At 54.0% G+C, this 22,039-nt stretch overlaps 2 protein-coding genes across 2 annotated transcripts in view; both read right to left on the reverse strand.

The window, feature by feature from the left end:
* Positions 1-1,270: 1,270 nt before the first annotated feature.
* LOC136302483 (serine/threonine-protein kinase pim-1-like) overlaps positions 1,271-22,039 on the reverse strand; it is a 51,799-nt gene continuing 31,030 nt past the window's right edge. The window contains exons 4-6 of the mRNA XM_066205959.1: positions 2,451-2,817; positions 1,633-1,809; positions 1,271-1,377 (exon numbers count right to left, since the gene is read on the reverse strand). Of these exons, the coding sequence (XP_066062056.1) occupies positions 1,271-1,377; positions 1,633-1,809; positions 2,451-2,817 (651 nt within the window). The remainder of the gene's footprint in view (positions 1,378-1,632; positions 1,810-2,450; positions 2,818-22,039) is intronic.
* Positions 16,314-17,246, reverse strand: LOC136302436 (olfactory receptor 14C36-like). The gene has a single exon (XM_066205935.1). It carries the CDS (start codon positions 17,244-17,246, stop codon positions 16,314-16,316), a length of 933 nt encoding a protein of 310 aa, XP_066062032.1.

The raw sequence follows: 22,039 nt of genomic DNA on the forward strand, positions 1-22,039 counted from the left end.
GGACACGTGCCCAGCCTGCAGCCAGCCAGGGCAGATCCACCTCCCCAGCAGCTGCCCAGAGCAGGATGCTCCTGTGCTGGCTGCCATCTCCCAAAAGCTCTTACCCCACCTGTGCCAACAACACGGGGACACACCTCACGCCATCCGCCGCGGGAAGAAAAGCTGCTCCCAAACCACGTCCTCGCCTTCTCCTTCATCCACTCCATAGCTGGTCCCAAGCACTTCCCAGTCAAGACTGGACACCACCTAGAAGGCTTCCTTTAGAAAAACAAACATCAAATTAACAGAAAGAGATTACAGACAAAAAAGGGAGAAAAGGGAAAAGGTAAAAGATCCTATCTCTGTCAGAGGTTGAGGAAGCCCCCATGCCCTGCATGCTAGGGAAAAACCCACCCACCAGTGAGGGAAGCCCATGCTTTCACTCTTCCCCCCCTACACTGCCCCCCAAAATAATGGTGATCCCAAAGAAAACAAAGGGAGTGGAGCAGCCCAAGTCCTTCCTTGCCAGCAAAGCAAAGCAGCCGAGCACAGGTTCTGAAGTCCCACCTCTGCTCCCACCTTGGGGGTTGGTTTGTGTCGGGCTGGCTGTCCCAGCCCCAGCCCAGGGCATGGTGGGGGGTGGCGGCTGTTGGCAGGGCCAGGAGCCGAGTCCCATTTCAGAACCACCCCAGCCCGTGCCCCCAGCCCTGCCAAAAAGCAGCTTGGCAGCCCACTGAACAATCAGTTGCATCAGCCCCAGTAAAAAGGGGGGAACCTTTGGTTCCTGGCCAGGCTGTGCAATGCCCAAATCTGGGAGCATCCCCCTGTGTGTGAACTCATCTGCAAATTGGCTGTGGAGCCTGGCTTTGAAGAAGGTGCCAGAATTGAAGTCCATCACCTTCAATTGCTGGTGGCCAGGTTCAGGAAGAGGTTGTCATCCTTGTTGTCATCCTCGCTGTCTCCAGCAGCAGCAGCCCCACCTGGTCCAGCTTCTCCAGGGGCTCCTTCTCCTTCCCTGGGGGTGAGACCAGGCTGTCACTGTTCTGCCCAGGGCCCCAGCTGTCAGTGAACCAGGACAAGCCAAAACAACTCGCATGGCAGCCACCAGTGGTGGGCAGAGCAGCTCAGCTCCAGCACAAGGGCTGCCTGTGCCCACCTGATGACCCCTGTGCAGTGACACAGGCAGCACAAAAAAGTCTGGGTTTCTTTGCTTCTGATTGCCAAGGCATGTGTGCAGCTGGAACTTACCAGGGCCCTGCATCAAAATGAGCCTCTGGCTCTCTCCCTTCTTTTACTCCAGATGAATATCCAGCATCCAAGGATCACCAAAAAGGTCTTCTAATGAAGGCCTTTCCATGTCATCCACGGATAAACAGCACCTGATGAGATCCTTGCACTCTGGGAAGAGAAACCAGAAACTGCCAGTCAGTTGGAGAAGGCCCCTGGCTGCTTTGCCCCATATTCCCATGCCCAGGCCATGCTGGATGTGCTCAGAGCTGGGCCTAAACTTTCCCATCAATTCCCTGCTTTAGGGGAGAGCAGGAGAGCAGGACATGTGCCACCTCCTCAGCAGCTGCCAGAGCAGGATGCTCACGAGCCAACTGCTGTCTCCCAGCACTGGTATTCCCCCCGTGCCCAGAGATGAGGATCCACCTTGAGAGAGCCGTTGTGGCAGCGGGAGCTGGCTCCAGCTGATGTTCCAGCCACTCCTGAAAGGGTGCTGCCCGCAGACCATCTGGTGCAGGAGCATGCCCAGGGACCAGATGGTAGCTGGCTCGCCATAGTACCAGCCAAAGTCGGTCCATTCTGGCGGGCTGTATGCTGGTGTTCCTATCGAGTACAGATGGAGTTCATCAGGGGGATGCTGCTGCTCCCAGAGCCTGGCCCCAGCATCCCTGGGCATGTGGGGACTGCCCCAGTGGCACATGGTGTGACCCGCTGCCCTGACACCAGGACCTGGGACTTGTGTGAAAAACTGGCATTGGAAAAGAAACCACTGGTGTAGGAAAAGGGCGGCAGAAGCCCTGGAAAGGCCTGACCAGAACAAGAAAACTCCCACTCAGAGCAGGAGGAAAACCATGCCTTCCTCCTCCCTGCCTGCATTGCCCCAAATAACATTATGAACACAAGACAAAGAAGGCCAGAGGAGCAGTCCAAGCCCTTTCTCACCTGCACACCAAACTGGCTGGTGCATAGGTTCTGACTCCACGCTCTCTGATACCTCCACCCACGGGTGTTTCTGTCGGGCTGGCTGCCCCAGCCCCAGTCCTGGGCAGAGTGGCTGGCAAAGGCTGCCAGCAGGGCTGGAAGCTGGGCCCCAACCCACCCCTGCTCAAAAGCAACTCAGCTGAAGTCTCAGTGCCATGACTGGCAGCAAAAGGGAGAATCCCCACTGCCACACCCAGGTTGGGCTGTGAGATGTTGGGCCATGAGATGTCAGGAGCTGGGAGCACATCCTTGCGTGGGCTCACCTGCAAATTGAGTGTATGCCGTGTCTTGAAGGTAGGTGCCACAGCCAAAATCGATCAATTTGGCCTGCCCGGTGGCCAGGTCAACCAGGATGTTCTCTGGTTTGATGTCTCTGTGCAGGACCCCGCAGCTGGTGCAGTGCCGCACGGCCTCCAGCACCTGGTGGAACAGCTCCCGCACCACCTCCTCGCACAGGAACCTCTGTGCCCGAATGAAATGCTGGAGGTCCTGACACCGCTCTGGGTGCTCCAGCACCATCACGATTTCACTGGGGAGCTCAAGCCAATCTAGCAGCTGGACGACACCAGGGAAGCCAGTGGAGACCCTGTCCAGCAGCACGATCTCCAGCGGTGCGCTGGTGCTGTTGGGCTGTGGGAAGACCACGATGCCGTCAGTGGGGCTGAGGACGTGCCAGGGGTGGGGAGGCCCTCACCAGGCCCGGGATGTTCTGCACCCTCCGCTGGCCCCACGCCCGCTCTCCCTCGAGGCGTCCTGGCGTCTTCCACTCTGCTGGGCCTCAACTCGTCCCCGCCCGGCACGCCCCGGCTTCTCCCGCTGGCCCCCGCTCACTCACCAGCTCTCCCCAGCGCCGGACGCGGTTCCGTGGCACCCTTTTGATGGCCACCTGCAAGCCAAGGGGAGCAGCGGGCTGAGCTCGCTGCCCACGCTGCCCACGCTGCCCAGCCCCATGCTCTTCCTCCTCCGCCCTCCTCCTCCTCCTCCTGCGCCCGCCGCCAGCCCCGCCGCTCACCGGTGCGCCGTCCGAGAGCTGCGTCCCTGCGAAGACTCTTCCGAAGCCGCCGCGCCCCAGCAGCGAACCCAACCGGTACTGCTCCTGGAGGCCCTGCTGCGCCTTCCCTGCCGGCGAGACGTGGCTGTCAGTGCTCGGCCCGGGGCCAGCAACGACCCCCGAGCGCCCCTCAACCGCCCCGGGCCGCGAATGCCCAGGCGTTCGCTCCTGGCAACGCGACAGCGGCAGCTCGGGGCCGGCGGCCACGCTGCTGAGCGGCGGAGCTCGGGCCGGGGAAGCCGCAGTGAAGGTGGCGGGAGCGGCAACGCCGCGTGTGTCCTCCGCAGGGCCCAGGAGGGGCCGGGGCTGGGGCCGGGGCCAGGGCCGTGCTCGGCACAGGCGGAGGCAAAGGACGGCGATGCCGCCGCAGCCCCAGGCACTGATCCTCGTCCGGCACCGCCATCGCCAGGACAGCCAGAGCCCGGCGAAGACAAGACTGCGGCGGGAGGCCCGGGGCCGGGCGCGAAGACGGGGGCATGGCCCGGCCCTGCAGGGGAGAGGGAGACTGCGAGAGGACGGGGACACCGGGACAGGGAGATCGGGAGAGGGTGCGGGATTGCGGGAGAGGAAAAGCAGGAGGTAGTCGACACAAGTCGCTTTTTCTGCTGCTGCTGTCGCTGCTGCTGCCGCTGCTGCCGCTGCTGCCGTAGCAACTGAAGCCCGGGGGCCATTTTTCCCCGGATCCGTTTGTCCGTTGCCTGCTCAGCCCCACGCCAAGCCCGCGCTCCCCGGGGGCAGCCCCGAGCCTGTCCAAAAACGGGAACTTTGCCCACAGGAGCCAAGACCCAGAGTCTTGACTCCTGCACTGTGGCAGAGCAATCCCCTTGGTTGCTGCTGTGCATTGTCCCTGCTGAGGGTCAGACACTGTCAGAGCACGTTCCCTGAATGCAGAATTCGTACCTGGCCCAAGCACTGCACTTGTGTCTCCAGCATTGCTTTCCAAGAAAAACAGGGGAAGGCAAATTGTGTGTAGCTCATGGTATTTTACAGCATCTCCAACTTGCCAAATCATGGATCTTAGAGGTGAGATCCATTTGTAGTTCATGGGATGGAGAAGTAGTGCAAGATGGAAAAGGGGAGCATCAAAATCATTTGACAAGGACATCTTTGATTGCTTCTTTACAGTTTCATTTCATTTCTTAAAAGCTCCTTCAGTTTTCCCAGAATCTTCTCCACAGTCTCGTCTGCTCTTTCCAAGAACACTTCCTGGAGAACGAGGTGCAGCTTCTGTCACAAGACGTGCGACCAACTGCAGCTTCCCTTGGCTTTCCACACCGTGTGTGCAGTAGGAGTCTTGCAGCAAAGCAGGACAAATATTTGAAGAACTTGACAGCTTGTCTGTTCTTTTCCTTGTGGACTTGGGAGTTGTGCCCTTGGTAAGGTTTTCATTGTTACCGTTGTACCCTAAGAAAACAGGACGGGGTACCAGGGGAACCTGCTGGGAGTCTGTTATCATCCACCCAGCCAGGAAGAAGAGGTGGACAGCTTAATCTATAAGCAGCTGGAGAATGTTTCAGGATCACCAGCCCTTGTTCTTGTAGGTGACTTTAAGCTGCCAGATATCTGCTGGGAACTTAATACAGCAGGAAAGAGGCAGTCCAGGAAGGTTTTGGAGTGTATGGAGGACAACTTTTTGTTGCAGCTGGTGAGTGAGCCCCACCAGGGGAGGGCCTATGTTCGACCTGTTGTTTGCAAATAGAGAAGGGCTGGTGGGAGATGTGGTGGTTGGAGGCTCCTTGGGACACAGTGATGATGAAATTATAGAGTTCTCAATATTTGGTGAAATCAGGAAGAACATCAAGAAGACTTTTACACTGGACTTCCAATCAGCAGACTTTGGCCTATTTACGAGACTTATTCAGGGAGTTGCTAGGGAAGCAGCCCTTAAAAACAAAGGAGTCCAGGGAAGGTGGGCGTGCTTCAAAGCAGAGATCTTGAGGGCAGAGGAACAGGCTTTCCCTGTGTGCCAAAAGATGAGCTGACCAGGCAAACGTCCAGCCTGAAAGGGCAAGGAGGTTTTGAAGGAACTTAGGAATAAAAAGAGGATGTATCATCTTTGGAAGGAGGGTCAGGTCAAGGAGTATTTAAGGGGATTGCTAGGGCATGTAGGAAAAGTGTTTGGGAGTCCAACGCTCAATTCAAACTTACTTTGGCAATTTTGTACAGGATATTAAAAAAAGTTTTTCAAATATATTAACTGCAATAGGAAGGCCAACCTTTGCTCGGTACTGGATGTGGGAGGGAACTTAGTATCCAGGAGGAGGCAGTCAGAGAACTGCTGAGCTGCTTGGATGTTCATAGATCAATGGGCCCAGGTGGGATCCACCCCAGGGTGATGAGGGAGCTGGCAGATGAGCTTGTGAAGCCGCTCTCCATCATTTACCAACAGTCCTGGCCCACTGGTGAGATTCCAGATGACTGGAAGATGGGCAATGTGACACCCATTCACAAGAAGGGTGGGAAGGAGGATCCTGGTAATTATAGGCCAGTTAGCCTGACCTCAGTACCTGGTAAAGGTCATGGAGCAGTTTATATTGTGTCATGGCCAGGGTATCAGAGCCAGCCAGCATGGGTTTAGGAGGGGTAGGTCATGTTTGACCAGTTTTTATGTCTCCTTTTAAGGCCAGGTGACCTGTGTGGTGGATGTGGGAAAGGCTGTGGATGTTGTGTGTTGGGACTTCAGCAAGGCCTTAGGCACTGTCTCCCACAGCACGCTCCTGGAATAGCTGGCAGCCCACGGCTTGAACAGGAGCACTCTTTGCTGGGTTAACAACTGGCTGCATGGCCGGGCCCAGAGAGTGGTGGGGAAGGGTGCTGCATCCAGCTGGCAGCCAGTCACCAGGGGTGTTCCTCAGGGGTTTGTGCTGGGGCCAGCTCTGTTCAACATTTGTATTGACAACATGGATGGGGCTATTGAATCTCTTATTAGTAAATTTTTAGATGACACTAAGCTGGGAACATTTGTCGATCTGTTGGCTGGTAGGAGGGCTCTGCAGAGAGACCTGGAACTGTTGGATGGGTGGGCAGAGTGCAACAAGGTGAAGTTTATTAAGTCCAAGTGCTGAGTCCTGCATTTTGGCCACAATAACCCCTGCAGTGCTCTAGGCTGGGGATGGTGTGGCTGGACAGTGCCCAGGCAGAAAGGGCCCTGGGGGTTCTGGTCGACAGGCAACTGAACAGGAGCCAGCAGTTTGCCCAGGTGGCCAAGAAGGCCAATGGCACCTGGCCTGGATCAGGAATGGTGTGGCCACCCGGAGCAGGGGCGTCATTCTTCTCCTGTACTCGGCACTGGTGAGGCCACACCTCGAGTGCTGTGTCCAGTTCTGGGCCCTCAGTTAAGAATAACCTTGAGATGCTTAAATGTGTCCAGAGGAGGCAACAAGGCTGGTGAGGGGCTTGGAACACAACTCCTGTGAGGAACGACTGAGGGAGCTGGGGTTGTTTAGCCTGGAGAAAAGGAGACTCAGAGGTGACCTTATCACTCTCTACAACTCCCTGAAAGGCGTTTGTAGTCAGGTGGGGCTTGGTCTCTTTCTCCAGGCAGCCATTGACAGAATAAGAGGACAGAGTCTTAAGGCTGCACAAAAATAAATATAGCTTGGAAATTAGGAAAAAGATTTTTATGGAAAGGGTGATAAAGTTCTGGAATGATCTGACTGGAGAGGTGGTGGCATCACCATCTCTGGATGTGTTTTAAAAAAGACTGGATGTGGCACTAGGTGCCATGGCTTAGGTGAGGTGTTAGGACATGGGTTGAACTCCATGATCTTGAAGGTCTCTTCCAATCTAGTCATTTTGTCATTCTGTACTTCTGTAAAGGTTTCCATGTCAAATGGTCTAAGTCAATGAAGCTACTGCTATGATAAGAGTTTTATTTTGAGTTGGATGTTTTATTAAATGGTTTTCCAAGTTCCTTGATTTTCTATATTTTGCCAGTAGAGCTGTGTGTTGCTTTGACCTCTTAGCTCAGTTGGTTAAAGTATGGTGCTAATATCACCGAGGTTTAGGGTTCCATCCCTCTATGGGCCATTAACTTCAGAATTGGACTTATGATCCTTGACTGTTCCTTGCAAATAAGAATATTCTGTGCATCTGTTCATCCTGAGACTATCTGGTTGGCATTTCTCCTTGTGCACCAAACACGAGTAAAAGAACCTTTGGGTACCCCCATTATTTCAGCGTTCTGGGGTGTTACAGCCCCGCAGGCTCATTATGGCCTCTTGTTTCCATGAGGCCCTGCTGTGTCACACTGGCCCTCAGTGCCATGAGGATCGGGAGTGTCACACAGCTTTGTGCCATTTGTCCTTGCTGCCCCTCCCATCCCACTGCCCCACAACCAGCCCCGAGCCACCCGGGAGGGACAGGCCCTGCTGTGCCAGGTCTGGGCTCAGGGCTTGGCCTTTCTGCTCCCTCCAACCAGCCCAGGCCTTGCTCAGCATTGCAGTTCCCTGCTCACAGCCTGCGCCTCCCTGCAATCCTGGCCTCAAGGATCTGCTCTCAGCAGTCCCTGGGGAGCCTTTGGCACTCCCTGCCCTCAGTGGGGCCCAGGGATGCTCCAAGGGTCTTGGAGTTTTGCTTCTGCTTCCTTGAGCAGCTTCTTCAACCTTCTCTCAGTGCCTGGAGCTTGTGGACTCAGCCCCAAATCCAGCATGGGGCTGATTCAAATCCAGAAAGCAGTCACGACCTCCTTTTCTTCCTTCACTTGTCTTCGTCTCCAGGGCTTGTGCAGCTGCTTGGAGCCAGTTTAGAGTTCTCTTATGGAGGAAAATTTCAAAGTGCATCTCCTGATTTTTTTTTTCTAATCAAGGGTGCTTTTTTTTTGTATTTTTCAGTCCATTGAAGAGGTGAAAGAAACATTCCCCAAGTGATCTTAATGCTGAGTGTCTCCTTAGGAGGTCTGGGCATGGAGAATGAGCCCCTTGCAGGCTGACCCTGTTTGGACAACCTGCTCCTCACCCTAACCTCACTGTGTCTGAAATCATCCACCAAAAACTGACATCTGAAATAATTTTTGTAAATTATGAATTTTTCTTATTTAAAAAAATTATAAGGAAATTATAATAATATTTATAAATATATAAAATAATATTATATATGTTTTTACCTAAGTTTTACATGTATTTTAAAAAATCGATACATTTTTAGCAACCCAAAAAATTATTGGTCATTGGTTCTAAATAACACAATTCCCTTTATTAATTCATTGACAACATCTGGCTATTGATTCCTCCCTATTATGCTAATTAGTCCTATTTTTACTCCTTTTGTCATCTTCTTTATCGTTTTCTCAGACAGAGTAAAAGGGGCCACTTTGGGGTCCACGGAGACATTTCTGGGGCACATTTGGGGCAGTTCTAAACCTGGGGATGGAATCTGAAGAAAATTTGGGGGTCTGAAGGACATCTGGGGGAGCCGGGTGGGCACTTGGAGGTCAGGAAGGGGAATCTGGGGCCCTTCGGGGTCCGGGCGGGCACTTGGGGGGCCCTGAGGGGACTCTCTGGGGCGCGGGGGATGATCGGAGTTGTAGGCGCGGGTAGAACACGGTGTAACGGGGCCGCGGAGTATCACGGGAGTTCGACGCACAGCTCCAATGGCTGTCGGTAGGGCGCGGGGCATGACGGGAGATGGAGTCACGGCTGGAATAGGGCTCTGTGTGCGCCGCGGAGCATGCTGGGAACTGTAGTCCTGGGAGTGCATAAAGCGGAGCTGTGGCGGGTCCGGGAAGGCGCTTGGCGGACACTTCTGCGTCCGAGTTGCGACTTGAGGCCCTCGGGGGAAACGTGTGCGGTTCGGGAGGGTTTGGGGGGAACTTGGGGAGCTCGAACCGGGCGCTTTAGGACACGGGGCACAGCAGGAATTTTCGGCGCGAGACTGTGTTCGGCAGAGCTCTGAGAGCACGGGGGATGATCGGAGATGAATTCCCAGAAGTGGCTCTAACGGGCATCTCTGGGGTTGGGAGCATTCAGGGGAGTCGTGGACGATTTTGGGGGGTTCCAAATAAATACTGAGGGGGCACTTAGGGATCCTGGAGGGTCTGGGTGAAACGTAGGGTACACATGGGGGGAGAGGGCATACGGGGGCGGGGTTCTGTGGAGCGCGGGGCATGACGGGCAGTGTAGTCCGGGGTGCAATGGGGCTCAATTGGGCCGCGGTGCATGATGGGAGTTGAAGGCAAAACCGAAACGTGGCACCGACACCAGGCACCGCCCCGAGGCCCTGGTTTCCTGGCACTGATTGGGTGCTGGCGGTGACGGGCGGGAGCCTCGGCAAATGGGAGTTTGCGGAGGCGGGAACAGCCGATTCAACCCCTCTAGTCCTTCCCAGTACAGCCCAGTTCATCCCCAGTACAGCCCCGTTCTACCCCAGTGCCCATTCAGTCCGCCCCTTTACAGCCCATTTCATCACCAGTACAGCCCAGTCCCTCCCAATACACCTGAGCTTACTCCCATTCCCTTCCAATTCCCCCCAGTATCTTCCATAGCACGCCCCAGTATTCCCCAGTCTTCCCCACACTGTTGCCATTGTCCCCAGTTTGTCCCAATGTGTCCATGGCCACAGCCCCTTGCAGTGGCCCAGGGCAGCTTGGGATGCTGATCCACCTTCACAGCCGGCCCAGGGAAGGGCTGGAGTGGTTTTGGTGGCCCCTTGGGCTGGCACACACTTGAGGAGTGTGTCTGTTTTCAGTGGGGAAAATTAAGAGTTTTACGTTGCTTCAAAAATAGAAAAGCCCTTTTTTGTCTGAGTGCAGGCAGCTCTCTGAGCAAAGCAGGTCCCAGGTGAGTGAGGACAGGCAGGATGGGCTTGGGGAATGTGGAACAAGGTTGTCCACACTGGGTCAGACCTCAAGGCACAGCTTCTCTGAGTAGGCCAGACCTAAGGAGGGAGCATGGATCGACATCAATCACAGAATGCTTCAATCACCTCTGCTCCAAAGAGAACAGTAATAAAACACACCCTTATTACAGGAATGTGTATTTCTTAGAAGCTCTTTGAAATCTTTCTCCATAACTGCAGTACAAAACCTTCCTAATGAACTGCACCAGACCAGAGGGAAATCAAGGCAGAGCCATGGTTTGTCAGGACTTGCTTGATCCCAAAGAGCCCCGTGGTGCATTTGGTGCTGAGCCCTCAGGGCCTGAGAGGAGATGGCACAAACCTTTCCAGGAGTCCAAGTCAGAGGAAAAACCCAACGTGTCTCAAAGCATTCCTGGGTCCCACTGTGGTCCATCCCCAACACAGGCTCCTCATGGACTCCTTGGAGGAGAGAACTGGAGGCCAAGAGTGCCCAAAAACCTCTCAGAGACGGAGTGTGGGAAGGAAAACCCAAAGTACCTTAAAAGACATTGAGTATCTCAGAGCATTAATGAGCCCCACTGAGTGTCAGTACAAAGCCTCTCTAGGGACTAATTACAGCAGATAATTGGAGGCCATGACTGCACAAACCTCTCAGAGTGATTCAGTGTCAGAAAGTAGTACTTTAATGACTCTTGAGTAACTTGAGGCATTAATGAGCCCCACTGAGTGTTGTTAGTGACAAAACATCTCAAGGGACAGCAGATAATTGGAGGCCGTGATTGCACAAACCCCTCAGAGACTCCCAGGCAAAAGCAAAACCCAAAGTGCTTTGAAAAACCTGCAGTCCCTGGGAGCACTGAGGAGCCCCCCAGGGCCATTCCTGACCAAGGCTCCCCAGGGACTGGTCCCAGCAGATCCCTGGGGCCACTAGGGTGTGGGGGGATGCTGAGGGCAGGACAAGGGGGTGACAGTGCCCAGCCTTGCTGGGGCTGTGCCAGGAGGCCCCAAGGCCTCAGGACAAGGTGTCCCCTCCCAGCCCTTGGTGGCATAGACCCTGCTTTGCCCCCGGGCACCAAGACTTGGCTTCTCCTGGGCACTGCCAGCCCTGCCAGGCCCTTGGCCACATCCAGCATAGCTTGTCCTGCGCTGTCCCACAGCTGCTCCTGTGTCCCTGCAGGCTACACACTCCCATCTCGCTGCCCTCCTGGCTCTGCCCTGCATTTCCCTTTCTCTTCTCCCTGATATCCTGGGATGGAATGTGTGAGAATGGTTCAAAGCTGTACCAGGGAGGGTTTAGACTGCACAAGAGATAGTCTTTCTTTACTGGGAGGGTGACTTTGGGGTTTCAAACTTTGGGATTTCAAAGCAGGGCTGATGGCTGTCCCAGGAAAGGAGCTGGGACAAGGTGTCCATCACTCAGGAGCTGTAATTTGGATTGTCACTTGCCACTGTTCCTCTGAGCTCTTCTCTGTTCCAGAGATGGGCTGTTAATGAGCTGGTGGCTCTCCTGAGATGGGCCCGGGAGCAGCCCGGGCAGAGAATGAACTGAGTTTGTCCTGCTGCCATTGTTGGTGCCCTGTCTGGGAGTGCAGATGAGTCTCTTCTCTCTTAACCTGACACAACCCAGCAGGAGCATCAATCTCCTGAGGCAGCCGTGTTTGGAGGCTGCACACACAGGCACTGGTTTTGTGTAACAGATGATACCAGATCCTTGGGATGGCTTTCCAGAAATGCACCATGCTTAGAGGAAAGGCTTTGTTCTTGGCCTGGCAATGGATTTGTTCAGGGCCAGGATCACAGATTTGTTCCCAAGGCTGCAGATGAATGGATTTAGGAATGGGAACAGGACTGTGTTCAGCAGAGCTCCAGTTCTGTTGGTCCTCAAGGAAACATCTTCTGCAGGACACGTGCAGAGAGCAATGCAGCTCCCACGGGCAATGGATAAGGTGATGGGATGGGAAGAACACGTGGTCAAAGCTTTCTTCCTCCCAGAGGCTGCTGGAAGATGCAGAACACAGAAAAGGACGCAGATGTCAAATGCCAGAGTCAAACATAAGGAGCCCAGCATGACACACGGTAAGAAGACAGAGTCTCTTTCCCAAAGCAGGCTGGTGTCAGAGCAGGACAGTTTGAACAAGGGGGAGTTGTCACAGAGGAAATGGGGGATCTTGGAGCCACAGAAAGACAGCTCAGAGAGGAAGAGCAGCAGTAGCTCAGCAGGACAAAGCCGAGGACCCAAGCAGCAACACCCAGGTGGACACAGAGCTGAGGCTTTGTGATGTCAGCTTAGAGCAAAGGGTGGCAGATGGCAACACAGCGGTCAAAGGACATGACAACCAGGGAAAAACTCTGTGCAGCCCAGGGCAAAATAAAAATAGTTTGGGGCAAAGCAGCTGCCTAGTGAGAGTGTTCTGACCAGAACTCAGCATCACAAACCATTTGATGCTTGTGGAGGATGTAAACCAGATTTCCGGGAAGGCCAGGCTGCAGATGAAAACGTCCATGGGGGTTTGCAGGTGGTGATCCACACACAGGAGGAAAAGGATGGTTTCATTCCCCATCACTGTTGTCAGGTACATGAGCAGAAGGACCTGAGATAAAAACATCCGCAGTCTTGGATCATGCTCTGGGAAACCCTCTAGGATGAACTCAGTAACTGCTGTTGCATTTTCTGGTGCTGAATTCCTGCTCATCTTGCTGAGACAGGAACATGGCAAAAACAAGGGCGATAATTTCACAGTCTGGACAAACATTTCTATCCTTCCTTCTCTGCTTCTTTCTTTTCCTGCAGTCTTGCCATACAGCACAGAGATTGTGCTTCAAACAATCCTCACACCCTGATTGTTCTGTTTTCCATTTCAGGAAAAAACCTTAGAGATTTTGTTGTCTTTTGTCCACCTTTTCCAAACACTCCCAAAGAATTCTTTCACTGGAACGGATGATTCTAAAGAGGCTGTTGGCCATTTCCCCCCATTCCTGGGAAATTCCCAGCTCAGTCAGACCTACTGTAAACCCGTACTACAAATATTGCAGACCACAGAACCCTGCCTTGTATTGGAAATCTTCTAGGGACAAAGGAGGTTGGGACAGGAAGGAAAAGAAGCTGTTTGCCAACTCCACAGACACAAATGGTAAGAGAGTCATAGGTGTTTCTCGGGGTGGGGGGATGGTGTCAGCTGTGGATCAGCAATTATGGGCTGCTGGTAAAGCCTCTGTGTGAGCTCCTGAAGGCAACTCAGCAGGACTTTACAGTCTGGACTGGTGATTCCTGGGCTGCCTTTTCACAGCTCCAGGGCCCCCTCCTGCAGGCCCTGCTTTGGGGCTCCCAGACCCCCTGGACCCGTTTGATCTGTTTCCCTGGGAGAGACAAAACCCAGCACTGGCAGTGCTGTCACAGTTCCTGGGGACCAGAGCATGGCTGGGGCCAACTTTTCACAGCAACCAGACAGTGTCAGCCAGGGCCGTCTGGGCTCTCGGAGGGCAGTAGCAGCTGCTCTTCTCCTGATCCAGGAAGCTCAAGAACTGATTTTGGGACAGAGTATTGTAGTTTAAAAATTTTTACAATGCACAGCTCAAGATAACACCTCCTGCGGATCTGAAGAAATCTGGACCAAACTTTCTTCATGGTTCCCCAGTTGGACTTGGTTAAAAGATCTGTTTATAATGATCACCAGAATAATTGCTGTATGGTTTTAGCTTGCATCAAGATTCACTCTTATAGTGCCCTACAGTATAAAATGAAATAGAGATATTGAGAGATCAGTGCCCATAAGGAACTGAGCCTCAAGAAAGAGGAGATTTCATGAGGACACTAGAACAGAACAGCACAACCTTGGAGAAACAGATAAAGGATGTAACTCACACAAAACACCAGCAGGATGTCTGCTCAGCTGTGCAAGGCTGTCAAAGCACAAGTTATACAAAACAATCCTATTGCCCTTACACAGGGGTCAAGGAACAGCCACCTGAAAAGGACACCAGGTGTTGGAGGTAGACTCCAAAGAACCACATAAGGACTTCAGATAAGGGTAGCAATTATGTAAAGCAATACATATCCATCAAGTAAGCAGGGATAGCTCATGAATATCTAATCAGTGTGTCTGATAAAAACTGTTCACATAACATTTGGGCACTCAATTAGAGGAAGTGTCCTCTGTGTGACCAGCACTGCAATAAAGAATGGCTGCTTTCTGAAAATCAGAGTTGTGTTAAAAAGTTCTGTCTGGCCAATTTTGGTATCAAGGCACATGCTCATATGAAGATGGGACTATTTAGGATCAACAGGCTCAGGCTCCCCTGTTTTTCTGCCTTGTAGGTACACACAGCTATCAGTAGAGACTGATGATGATGAAGCCCTGCAGTGTCAGAGGGGCATCCCTGATTCCATGTGGCTCTGAAGTGTCACAGGGGCCCCTGGGCACCAAGAGTGTCAGGAGAGTCACGTGGGGCCCTTTGCTCCACGAGGCCCTGCAGCATCGCAAGGGTCTGTTGGTTCTAAGAGGTCCCACAATGTCACAATTGCCCCTTGGTTCCGTGTGTCCCCAGTGTCACAATGGTCTTTGGGCACCACGAGGCCCTGCAGTGTCACAGGGCCACCTTGGTCTCATGTGTCATTCACACAATGGGAACAACGCTGGTGAGTTCTCATCATCTCATTCCCCTTTCTCCAGAGAAGGTCAAGGCCATTCTTGTCTGCTCTCTCCTGGTAGGACAGCTGTGAGGAAAAACACCTCTGTCTCTCTTAGCTGCTAAAAAACCTGTCTAAGAGGTTTACAGAGTAGAAACAAGCAGGTGTATGAGCCTCTGAGTACATTTATATTTCCTAAACGTGCTCTGTGCTTTGTCAAGTAATGGTGCCATCTGCTAGAGGGCAATGGCACTCGTGCCTGCAAAACCCCTTGTGACTGCACAGGAGATGCTCCCCAGACTGGGCTGCTTTCCTGCTGTGGGGTGACAAACACAGGCAAGAAAGGCAGAGGAGAGAGAGCTGTCAGGGAGAGACATTTGCAATGGCCCTGTCCAAGGCAGGTGAGATGAAAATCACTGTGACACTGGGGGTTGTTCCTGGAGTCACAGCCAGAAACGTCAGGGTTGTGTCAGGTGCCCAGCCCTGAGCTGGCTCCTGCCCTGCTCAAAGCCCTGGGGCTGTTAAGGAGCACGAGTCCTTCCCTTGCGCACACACACACACACAGGTTATTGCAGCACAGGCAGGGTCTCCCTGGGCTGTGCAGCCACTGCCAGAGCCTGGCAGGGGCCTCAGCCCTGCGGGTGTCACCCTGCCCTGCCTGGCCTGAGGTGCCCCATGGCCGGAGGGATGGACACGGGAGCTCTGAGCACAGGAGCTCATCCCAGCCCTGCACTCAGGGGTTCCCAGGGGACGTTGCTTTCTGCAAAGTCCAGGAACTGCTGAAGGTGTTTGTGCTCACTGGGTTTATGTCCCCTCACACACACAAGATGTTCAGGGCTGTGTCTTGTCTGTGCACTGCAAACACGGACTCTTGACCCGGTCGCTTGATGTCCCTCCATGGACGGAAGAACAACCTCTCTGACCTGGGGTGGGAGGCATCTGCTGTAGCAGGGCCGGCTTTGCAAGGGCACTGCTGGGGGCCCCCACCCTGAACACTGCCACACTTCTGCTGGTCACTGCTGTTTTTGTCTCCAGGGCGCTGTGTTGGGCACATCTTTGAGAGCAAACTGGGAAGAAGATTGAAGCTTTCAGGCCGTGCACTGAGGAGATGCCCTGGCATGATGGAAATGCTTTTGCAGAGCCCAGCTCTGTCCCGGCAGTGCCCACAGCCTGTCACTGCCTGCAGTCCCTGGACAATCACACAGCAGGACTGACAGAGCTGAAGGAGCCCTGAGGCCTTCAACCAACACAGGGGCCCTGAAGGGGAGTGTAGAAGTAAAGGAAGGGGAGGTTACGGAGGACAAGCCCTGGGGCTCCCTGGCAATGAGGAGCACTGGGGTTCCCTTTTCTCCCCCAGCTCTGCACAGAAGCACCAACCCTTCAGCTCCAGAGAAGTCAGGGTGGAAAGATGTCCAGCAAACATGGCAATACAGAATTCTTTATGTTCTGTAAGCACATATGTAGCACAACTCCTTGGTTGTACTGTCTCTGGGTTTGCTAGAAAGGCAAATACTGAACCAAAAATTGTGTAGTCACAGACGTTTGCGGGAACAAATTCTCAAAAGTGTAACTCCTGTGTCAGCAGCAAAAAATACAGGACACAGAGTGAGCATAAATGAGTAACGCAATAACACTGTGCAGAAGAATGAGAGTTTATGGCTTCTGAAAACCAGGTGTGATCATTTTCCTCATGGCATCCTTGAGCTTCTGATTCCTCAGGCTGTAGATGAGGGGGTTCAGAGCTGGAGGTACCACCGAGTACAGAACTGACAATGCCAGATCCAGGGGTGGGGAGAAGATGGAGGAGGGATTCAGGTAGGCAAATGTGCCAGTGCTGAGGAACAGGGACAGCACGGCCAGGTGGGGGAGGCAGGTGGAGAAGGCTTTGTGCCGTCCCTGCTCAGAGGAGATCCTCAGCACAGCCCTGAAGATCTGCACATACGTGAAAACCATGAACACAAAACAACCAAGATATAGAGAAGCACTTAGAACAACAAGCCCAAGTTCCCTGAGTTTGGAGTGTGAGCAGGAGAGCTTTAGGATGTGTGGGATTTCACAGAAGAACTGGCCCAGGGCATTGCCATGGCACAGAGGCAGGGAAAATGTATTGGCCGTGTGCAGCAGAGCGTAGAGAAAGGCACTGGCCCAGGCAGCTGCTGCCATGTGGGCACAAGCTCTGCTGCCCAGGAGGGTCCCGTAGTGCAGGGGTTTGCAGATGGACACATAGCGGTCGTAGCACATGATGGTCAGGAGGAAATACTCTGCCGAAATGAAAAACACAAACAGAAAGAGCTGTGCAGAACATCCTGCATAGGAGATGGTCCTGGTGTCCCAGAGGGAATTGTGCATGGCTTTGGGGACAGTGGTGAGGATGGAGCCCAGGTTGGTGAGGGCCAGGTTGAGCAGGAAGAAGAACATGGGGCTGTGCAGGTGGTGGCCGCAGGCTACAACGCTGATGACGAGGCCGTTGCCCAGGAGGGCAGCCAGGGAGATGCCCAGGAAGAGGCAGAAGTGCAGGAGCTGCAGCTGCCACATGTCTGCCAATGCCAGCAGGAGGAAGTGGCTGATGGAGCTGCTGTTGGACATTTGCTGCATTGGGGTCTTGAAATCTGTTGAAGGAGGGAAGAAAGTGACTTTGAGGGAAGATTTCTCGCAGTAAAGTCAAAGGTCTTTCTCACAGAGCAGTCCCTGCCAGTAAATATATCCCCTTTTTCTATGTCTAGGAGAACTTCCTTCACCTTGGTTGCTCAAGCCCTGATTGCTGCTGGCCAATGTTCAGTGAGGAGCCAGACTCCAACATGCAGGACACCTGCAAGTCAGCCCTGAGCCCCAGTCAGTGCAGGGGAACAGTGAGGGCAGGGGCCAGTCCTAGGGTTTGAACTTGAGTCTCCTCCTAAGGCACAGGAGACACCAAGTGAAAGGGATAGGGATTGCAGGTGGCAGAACAAGAGATTCTGCTGCATCTGGATAGAACAGAGAGTCCAGTGAGGCAGGTGCATTGTCTGAGCCTTAGTGCAGACTGAGGGGAGCTGCTCTGTCCCTCTCTCCTGTTCCCAGCAGCCCTGGATTTGCACCTTTCTGAGCTCCAATCCTGTGCTACCCGAGAAAGCCAGGTGACACTGCTGAGAGCAGAGGGATCCCTGACACACAAAGTGGCCCCTGCCTTTCCCTAAATCAGGGAGATTCGGCTCATTCCCAGCCTGCCCTGCCCAGAGCTCCCCGGGGCAGAGGGAGCTGGGACACCCCATTGCTGTGCTCAGCCTGCACAGGAGGAACCCAAGGGCTGAGCCTGAGCCTGCAGCTGGAACTGCCATTCCCAGAGAGCCCGTCAGCAATGCCAGCAGCACCTGGGCAAGGCAGGGTGAGAGAGAGCCGGGCCCTGAGGAAAAGCCTTTCCCTGCCCAGCCCTGCACAGCCCCTCCCAGGCAGCAGCAGTGCAGGACAGTGGCCCTCAGGCCCTGGTCAGCAGGCAATGGGCACATGGCAGGAGAGATGCCCTGCATCTCTGGGGCTGCTCTGCCAGCCCAGGAGGGGACTGAGGGCCCCGAGCCCCCGGGCTGAGGGCTGTGCTGGCTGGGAGGGGACACAAGAGCTGTGCTGCTCAGGGCAGTGTGTGCCCTGCAGGGCAGGGCCGGCAGGTGCCACATGTCCCCTGCAGCAGGGCTTCCCTCAGCACTGCCTCCCTCCCTCCCTGCCCACGGCTCTGCTGCTGGAGCTGTCCCAACTTTGCCAAGGCACATCCTGTCCCTCCCTCAGTGCTCAGGGCTCTTCCTGGCCCACTGGGATGTGGGGATGTGCAATGCCAAGGGCAGCACCATGGGGCGGCCCCTGCCCGGCTGCTGAGCAGGGACAAGGAAACAATGAGGCCCCAGGCCTGCAAGGGTCACTTGTCTCCTCCTCATGGCTCAGGCCCAGGCCCAGCAGCCATGGCCAAAGTGCTGCAGGAGTTGGCTCTGTCAGGGCCTTGCAGCTGCTGCCCATCCCTGTGCCCTGTGCAGCCCAGGCTGTCCTAAGGTGTCCGTGCTCTGCGCCTCTGTTCCTGCAGGCTGTCGTCATCCCCCAGCTGCCCCACCTGGCTGGGCCCTTCCTTTGCTGACAGCTCTGCATCCTGCCTGCCTCTGCCTGGCAACACAAAAGCTTGGGCTTTAATCCAGGAGGGTTTATTCAACTTTTCCTGTGCCTGTGATGTTTTAGCACAGGGAAAAGTCATGCAGGGCCTGGTTTCCCAGCAAGGATGGTTATAAAACACGGACAAGACATCTAGCTCGAGAGTGCAGTGATAGAAAATCATGGAGTGAATCTCAGAACTTGGTGTGAGTTTTATGATAATGGGTAAATTGTAATTCACATGTAGCAACTGTAATTAAGAAACACTCTTTTAGAATCACATGTCCGTGTAAGATTATGAGTTACCCCACTTTAGACCTCGAGGCTGCATAACTGATGCTCTCTTATTTGCAAATTAGTGTTAAGGAGTTTTATTCTGATATTTATGTAAATTGGGTTACAGAAGGGCCTCAAAGAACCAAAGACTCTACTGTGACACCTTGGAACCTCATGGAACCAAAATCCTTTTTGACACAGCAGAGCCACATGGAACCAATGGCCCATGGTGATATTGCAGATCCAAGGAGACCATGGTCACACTCTGCAACCTCATGGAATCAAAAGTACATTGTGACAGAGAAAGGCTTCATGGAACCAAGAGTCCATTGTGACACAGCAGGGCCTTGTTGGAACAATGGAACAATTGCTGATAGTGCAGAAACTCATGGAACCAAGGGGCCGCTGTGTCATTGTGCAGCTCCATGGAACCAAGGAAACCATTTGGGCACTGCAAGGCCTCATGGAAGCAAGGGACCATTGTGAAACTATGGGGCCCCATGGAAACCAGGGGGCAATGGGACACAGCGGGGCCTGATGGAACCAAGGATCCAATATGACACCACCATTGCTACACTGTGAGGCCCCATGGATCCAAGACAACAGGGAACAGGTCTCGTTGACTTGGCCTGACTAAATTGACCTTGGCATGTTGGGGGTCCCTTCTCATGTGCCCCTGAAACACTGGGGCTCTGTGCTTTCCTTCCTATGGGAATGTACTGCCCTTCTCATGCAGGTGCTTATGGCTGAAATAAAGATTCTGCCCCTAAAATTCCATATATCCAAGGTACAGAATCCAAGATATTTATTCCATTGTTCCCAGATGAAAGCTGCCAGGACAGAGAGACCTGGCTGGCCATGGCCTCTGGTGGCTGCCGTTCATCAGCCCCTGAAGCACTGGGGCTCTGTGCTTTCCTTCCAGTGGAGACTATGGTGACACTCCAGGGCCTCATGGATCACAGGGGCCATTGTGACACCTCAGGGTCTCATGGAACCAATGGTATCATTGTGGCACTGCTGGGCCCCATGGGACCAAGGGGCCACTGTGCAGCAGCAGGGCTTTGTGGAACCAAGAGGCCATTGTTGCATTACAGGGCCTGGTGGAACCAGATGTGAACCATTGTGATCCTGCAGGGCACTGTGGATCCATGGAGACCATTGTGACATTGCAAGGCCACATGAAATCATGGAGACCATGGTGACACTGCAGGGCCCCACAGAACCAACTGTGACCCTGCTGGGCCTCATGGCAGCAAGGGGCCAATGTGACACCTCAGAAGCAAAGAGAACGTTGTGACACTACAGAGCCTCATGGAACCAAGGGAGCATGGAACAGATCTGGCTGGTTTGGCCTCCCAAGGGCCACTTGACAGGTCCAGCTTATTTTGCAATGTTGAGGGCTGCCTCTCATCAGTGCCTCTGGAGTATAGTGCCTCAGTGCTTTCCTTCCTATGGAAAAGAACCATCTGTCTTTCCAGGTGGTCATGGGCAAAATTAATACTCCCCCTGAAAAATTCCCTATATGCAAGGGTTCTCTGAGAAAAAAGCTGCCAGGACAGAGAGCCCTGGCTGGCCTTGGCCTCTGGTGGTCACCTCTCATCTCAAGGAGGTTCTGAGGAAAGTATTTGAACAGGTTTGACTACTGGAGCATCACTGAGTCTCTCATCCTCCAGCACTAGGGCTGATCTGGAGCCTGATCTCCCTCTCCACCCCTCAGCAGCTGCTGAGCCTTTCAAGGGGGCCAGGGCTGTGGGGTGAGTGCACCCAGTGCTGGAGCAGCCCAGAGCAGGCACTGCCATGCGGTTTAACCAGATTTGGCTGGGCTGGGTTGAGGGCAGGGGAGGTGGGCAGAGCTGGGCAGAAGCTGGGCTAGACTGGGAAGTGTCCAGGAGATAAAACCCACCCATGTCAGCTGAGCTGTGTGACTCTGCAGGGCCAGGACACGTTCCAGCAGGTGTGTGGTGCTGTGCCAGTCCCCTGGCAAGGATCCCACACTGGCAGGTGCAGCACTGAGGAGGTTGGTCTGTGGCCTTGGTGGCATGGCCAGTGTGAGAAGGTGCCCCAGGGCTTTAACCATCCCTCCAGCCTCTTCCATCAGCCACTGGCACACCTTGGCACTCACCCCAGTTTATTGGTCTATTTGTTCTGTGGTTATCTCCTTCCTCCTGCTGATTTCAGCACCAGTGTAGGGGCAGCATCAGCCCTGCCCAGGCTCCCTCCTCACCCAGCCCTTGGCTGTCCCCAGGGCTGGGCTCTCTGTGAACCCTGGCATGGGATGTGGGTGTTGGAACTGGACACTGAGGTCTGCTGTGGACACTCTGGTTGGAACATTTGCCCACCCAAAACACACCCTGTGCTGTTCCGTGTCTGCTGAGGGGGATGTGGGGCCTGTGCTGGGCAGGGGAGCTGTGCTGCCTCAGAGACAAATGACAGGGATGAGCCACAACACAACGACCAGGAGGTGGAAGTGAGGACAAGCTATGGCGGAGGAATGCCGTGATCTGACCTGAGCGTGTGTTCATGCGTTTAGGAAAGCCAAAGCTCAGCTGGAGCTGATGGAGGCCTCAGGCAATATCTAGAGCAAGGTTAATTCTGCTGCTGTATTTGCAGGAAATGGCTGCAAAAGGAACATGTCAACCTGCTGCTAAATGAGAGCAGGAGGGGCAAATCTAGGATCATGGAATGGCCTGGGTAGGAATCCTAAAGATCATCCAGTTCTAATCTCATGCCATGAGTAGGGACACCTTCCACTGGACCAGATTGCTCCATGCAACCTGGCCTTGAACACGGCCAGAGGTGGGGAGTCTGCAGCCTCTCTGGGTAACCTGTGCCAGGGCCTCACCGTCCTCACTGGGAAGAATTTCTTCCCAATATCCTATCTAAACCTGCCCTCCTTGCCCTCATGGCCATTCCCTGTTGTCCTTTCACTCGGAAAGCCACTCCCTCTTTTCCTGTCACTTTGTTCAAAGTCCCTCTCCAGCTCTCTCAAAGCCCCT

This window comes from Chamaea fasciata, unplaced genomic scaffold, assembly GCF_029207755.1.
Source record: "Chamaea fasciata isolate MVZ Bird 193981 ecotype frontalis unplaced genomic scaffold, bChaFas1.0.hap1 SCAF_29, whole genome shotgun sequence".
Classification (NCBI taxonomy): domain Eukaryota; kingdom Metazoa; phylum Chordata; class Aves; order Passeriformes; family Sylviidae; genus Chamaea; species Chamaea fasciata.

Bases quoted from the DNA above. Each gene is read 5' to 3' on its own strand.
- LOC136302436 (XM_066205935.1), bottom strand. From the start codon at position 17,246: ATGTCCAACAGCAGCTCCATCAGCCACTTCCTCCTGCTGGCATTGGCA.